General features: G+C 34.8%; 2 protein-coding genes across 5 annotated transcripts in view; both read right to left on the bottom strand.

The window, feature by feature from the left end:
- Positions 1–5,584, bottom strand: part of LOC115217247 (cytochrome P450 2B4-like) — a 118,757-nt gene that overhangs the window by 86,082 nt on the left and 27,091 nt on the right. The gene's annotated exons all lie outside the window — the stretch shown is intronic.
- Positions 1–5,584, bottom strand: part of LOC115217140 (cytochrome P450 2J6-like) — a 29,153-nt gene that overhangs the window by 23,525 nt on the left and 44 nt on the right. Inside the window, exons 1-4 of one of the 4 annotated variants that reach the window (XM_036507108.1) lie at positions 5,101–5,584; positions 2,602–2,827; positions 2,351–2,477; positions 1,509–1,665 (exon numbers count right to left, since the gene is read on the bottom strand). The exon at positions 5,101–5,584 is cut by the window's right edge and continues 44 nt beyond it. In XM_036507108.1, the coding sequence (XP_036363001.1) occupies positions 1,509–1,665; positions 2,351–2,477; positions 2,602–2,827; positions 5,101–5,470 (880 nt within the window). In that variant the 5' untranslated portion in view covers positions 5,471–5,584. The remainder of the gene's footprint in view (positions 1–1,508; positions 1,666–2,350; positions 2,478–2,601; positions 2,828–5,100) is intronic. The other 3 variants (XM_036507109.1, XM_036507107.1, XM_029786754.2) reach the window with 3 other exon arrangements.

Below are 5,584 nucleotides of genomic sequence, written 5' to 3'. Positions count from 1 at the left end.
GTAATTCCTGGTTTTTCCTGAAGAGAAAGCTGCAATATGGTATCCTATTTAATCAGAATTTGGAAAATTGTGGCCTTTGAAACATGTGTAGAATGTAATAAAAGGAATTCTGTACAATCTTCGTTCAACTCCATTTCTTCCATTCACTAATTATATATATATATATGGTGTGTGTGTGTGTATGTAAAAAAATACAAACTGGGACAAGAACGCAAAACATTTAGAAGACGATACAAAAAATACGGACTGGACATTCGAAGCCTTCAATCTTCAGTCAAGAACTGGATCATTCTCGCAATTTCGGCTGATTAATCTTGAGATTGCTCAGACCTGGCCAGCCCCAAAGGAAAATCTAAGCCAAGCGCATTAGATTCCTTGGAAGAAAGCCTCGAATGTATACAAAACAAGGACGGGAAAACGGACGATGTTACACGACTAAGAATACAAAAATACGTAAAAACAATAATGATAACACGAATAAGAATACGAAAATACGTAAAAACAATAATGATAATAATAAATAATAACAACAAAAATAGGACGTCACAGACAGGCGTCTTTTCGACAGGACGTGTGAACTTGAGCTGGCGCGTTAGAAAAATGCCTTGGGGCAGAGAGAGAAAAAAATGTGTCTAGCCTGGACGGCTGCTGACAACGAAAAGGTCAGTTAGTCACGTGTGAGGAGGAAGAGAAATTGCGAGGATGATCCGGTTCTTGACTGAAGATTGAAGGCTTCGAATGTCCCGTCCATGTTTTTTGTATCGTCTTCTAAATGTTTTGCGTTCTTGTCCCAGTTTGTATTTTTTACATATACATATATATATAGCGAGCCCGCACCCTTTTTGGTCTTATATGTAAGTACATATTTACTTTATATATATATATACATACATATATATATATATTTATATATATATATATATATATATGCCACACGCTAGGAGAGACTCTTAAAGTCAAAACTAGCAAAATAAATAAACACATCGTACCGAATGCAACTCTCGAAGCAAGTCATTTAAAAACAGAATTTAGCTGCATACCACCGTGATTTCATAATTAGTAATGCACTTTTTACTCCTCAGTGCATGCATAATTCAAGATTTATAACGAATGAACAAAATCAACATACCAGGCGAACAACCAATGTATCCAACGTAGCATATAGAAATGCACACCTTTTATACATCTATGTAAATGGCAGGCTTTTTCGAATTGCATTTCGGTAACAACGTGCTTATTCGGAATAAAAATTCAGTACTGAGTATACTCCGGTTAAATTTAAAATTTAAAATTAGGATAAAATCTTTATAAGAATTTATCAAGTAGTTTAGCGTGAAAAACCTCATAAGAGAAAATGATCTACCAATTTTTTCACTTAAATATATTTATTTATATTATATAGAGGGCATTACTATACATAAATGCCACACGCAGGGAGGGACTCTTAAAGTCAAAACTACCAAAATAAATACAGAAGCAAAAGAAGCATAACAGCTAATGTCACTCACCAGATAAAGATTCACTGTTTGGTTCCTTCTCAAGTGTGAGTAAGTAGACGTCAATGAAATCTCTTATGTCGCCGACATTAAATGTTTCCTTATGTTCCCTGATTTTCTCTTTTATATAACTTCGGATCTTGTTGTTGTTCTTGATAATTTGTTCTAGCTATAGTGAAAAAAAATTAGCATCGGTGGCCTATGTGTCCAATTTAAAGTTTTATAGTATTTTGCTTTCATCTACAGTCATCAACGTTCTCCGTTGTAAAGGAATTTCCTCATTTTGTAGACAATAAAATAAACGTAATTGTTATACTAAGCCAAATCAATCAGCTATACTCATTAATTAACACAAATTGTATCCACGTTTTTCTTTAGCCACATTTCTAAAAGAGAATATTATTTACATGCATAACTGTCTTTATAATTAAAATATTTTCCTAAACAAATTGTTTTGTGTAAGTATAAATTCTTATGAATTATATAATTATATATGTGGGTATTTATTACTGGCAAACGTTACTATTGTCTTCATCGTAGGCCCAAATTCAAGGAGAATTAGTGATATTTTATCAGGCATAGAGGAAACTTAGCTTGCAGGTGAGGTGTAAATATGTAAAGGTAAATCAACATAACTGAGAAAATTATCAGCATCGAAGGCATCTAAGTACGAAATAATTTTATGATATGAAAGGCAAATTCTGGTACTATATTGTTCTGGCAATTTTCCTCTGACTCATTGAGTCCTCATAATAAGGGTATAATGGAATTTTGAGTTTATCGAAGCTATATTTTCTCGGTTCAGCACCTGATTTAATGATATTCAAATTTGAATAGGAAGTGTTTATACTTACGGGAGAATTCCATCGGAAAAATCTCAGGAATGGAAAGAAATTCTCTGGCATAAATGCACTTACATTGTTGAAGAAAAATCGTAAGTCATCAGCTATTTCTTGAAACTCTGGCTCACCAAATCTGATCCTTTAATTACGAAATATATGATATAACATCATATAATATAATATATATATATACACGTATACATGCATGCTAATATACAATACATCCATAATAAATGCATACAATTATGTTGACTTTTACTAACCTTTCACCAAATACTATATAATACACAATACTCAAAGAGAAATGTGCCTGCGGATCTTTCAGAGAAAACGGTTTACCATTGTGAGATTGAAAAGCATCGGCTAAAGTCTGGATTTCCAAATATATCTGCTCTTCTAGCTTTTTCTTACCCATTCCTAAATCTCGGAGTGTTGAAATAGTAAACTTTTTCAAGTCCTTCCATTCTTTTCCAGTGTTAAAGGCGATTCCTAAAACAATAGTGAAGAAAAAAAAAACATAATTACTGTTCCCTCTCTATAAGAGCCATGTGCTAAATAAATGAAACAAAGACGTTGGTGTTGCGTTGGTGGAGGTTTGGGGCTGTCGGATTACTCTTGTTATTAGTATGTATATACATTTAAGATGTGTGATAATAGAATGAACATTGCATATATTTCTGAAGTAGTAAGCATGAACAAATAAACCCCTATATATAAAACTCTGAATAATTTTACTAAGTTTTATCAGTTAATTCATTATATATAAAAAAAGAAAACCAAATATATCCAGTACCGCTGCCGTAGTCTCCTTTAGAGAGGCTTAGAAATATTAATATTTCTATTTTTGAAAACCAGTGGATGTATTCCACTGAATTTAGGTAAATAATCCTTCGAACAGACGGTCAGTAGCGCCGCCTGCTGATTTCGGCGACTCTGCATTGATAAGGGGCAAATATCATGAAACTAGTCTGTAGATGCCTGACCAGCAAGGGGAAGCGGCTGACCTGCCCTGTTCGAAGGGCATAATGGACACAGGTTCGTGTGTCACATAGCTAGCTAGAGGCATAGGCCTCTTGGAGCTAATCGACGGCAGCATCCGTCCTATATTTCTGGACTGCCACATTAGCTTGGTGATAACTATTAATATCCAGTATATATATATAGTTAATCCAAACATGAAAAAACAAAGAGAAGACACAACAACACGAGGACGTGGAACAAGTATAGTATTAATGGACACCCAGGCATGAAGGAAAGAAGGAGGGTTTAACGTTTCGAGCGGAGCTCTTCGTCAGAAACATAGGAAAAGGAAAGATCCAAAGAAGGGAAGACGGAGGAAAAGAATTCGCCAATGGTACACACGCGGTCACATTTTGAATATATATATATATTGTACGTGCCTCATGGATGCATTTGGTAGACAGAAACTGAAAGCCCATTGTATGTATATATTATATATACATACAATGGGCTTTCAGTTTCTGTCTACCAAATGCATCCATGAGGCACGTACAATGGGACTAAAAGCCGAGACCACGTAGTTGGACACCAAGCCGTGCTTGTGTTCATACATTTCTAAAAGTATATATATATATATATATATATATATATACGTGTGTGTGAGTGTGTGTGTGTGTGTGTGTGTGTGTGTGTGTATGTTTTGTGTGTGTGTGTGGGTGTGTAACCCACAATTTCATATTTCGTATATGTGATATTGACAATGATTGTCAATTAAATCTTGTCGGACGACAAGACGTGGGATTTGGTTGTTATTTTTAGCTTCAATCGATCTACGATGGAAACCTTCCCCTAATCAATTTTTTATACCGAAGACTGCATAGTCTGATGTATCATTACGCTTTCATTCTGTAAATTGCAACCTCTGGAAACCCTGGCGAGTATTATGATGTTGAGGAACCTCTTGCACAGAGGTTCCATTAGTAATTTGCTATGATAAAAGCCTCCATGCCACGATCTTCCTGCTATCTGGTCTATCAGAAACTACATTATACAATGTGTTTTTTATGGACTATATGATTTGAGGTATTATTAGCTGCTATTACAAGCACATCGAATGAATAGTCAGATGGTTGACGTGAGAATATGTTCTTAGTTGGTTATCTTTATCTGCTCATGACTATCACGCCTTTTTATATATGTATACGTAATGTGTCGCTTTTTTATGCCTATTAAAGTATACCTTTATCAGGGTTTATAATATCTAATATATACTCTCGTCTGTAAATCTGTGATATTTGACGGGGTTCTGACTACCATTTCTGGTAGTTTTAAGATTGTATTTTCTGTGTTAAAGATAAGACAAGTTGTTTGTACCTAACAAAAACAACAAAGAATCCAACAGAAATACGGAATTCCCTTCGTCCACTATCAAATTGCCGTTAACAAGAAAAAGCTTTTGCAAAACAGAACATAAAGCATCAAAGTAAATTGGTGACATTCAGGTATAAAAGTAACAATACAACGAAAATTATAGTCGGAAATATCGCTAAGAGGAATGAAATATATAGTGGTAATATGCTTGCACAATTTCCTTTGAAAAACTGGGAAAAGAGTAAACAGATGGAGTAGGCAGTTGTTCGACCAACGAGACCCCGAGATGAGAAACAAAGAAGTATAGAGTAAAATCGTTAGAGAAAATAGAGAAATGTAGAAGCAGAATTGAATTCTGTGTTGTAGAAACGGGGGGAAATGCAAGGGGGAGGAAATAAAAGCGATGACATTTGTTGACATAAATAACTGACCTTTCTTTTGGGTTATTATCTTCGCTAGGTACATCCAGAAGGGTCTTCCTTTGAATTCATCTCCTTTCTTTACCAATCCTTCTAAAATCCATTCCGTTTTGCATACAATCACGAAGGTTTCAGAACCAAAATTGAGTCTAAAGATACCTCCAAATTGTTTTCGAAGTTCCTTCATCTTTAAATTAATATCTGTGGTTGTAGCCATCTGAGGAATATTTCCAATAATTGGAAAGGCTATTGGACCCGGGGGTAAATTGTAATTATATTTCGATCTAGTTATAAGCCATCGTGCGAGCAATAAAGTGACTACTCCAATCAGAAGAATTTGTATATTAATAGCTTCTCCAAAATACGATGCTGAAACATCCATAATCCTATGTTATTGTTGCAATAATGTATCTGTATTTTCGTTAAGAGCCCAACCTTCTTTAGGACGAGTGTGGTTTGCTTCCGATACACAAATCTGTGCAGATAATAAAATAGT

This window comes from Octopus sinensis, linkage group LG11 (assembly GCF_006345805.1).
Source record: "Octopus sinensis linkage group LG11, ASM634580v1, whole genome shotgun sequence".
Taxonomy (NCBI): domain Eukaryota; kingdom Metazoa; phylum Mollusca; class Cephalopoda; order Octopoda; family Octopodidae; genus Octopus; species Octopus sinensis.
The sequence above is the reverse complement of the archived record's forward strand: the minus strand, read 5'-3'. Positions and strand labels throughout refer to the sequence as shown.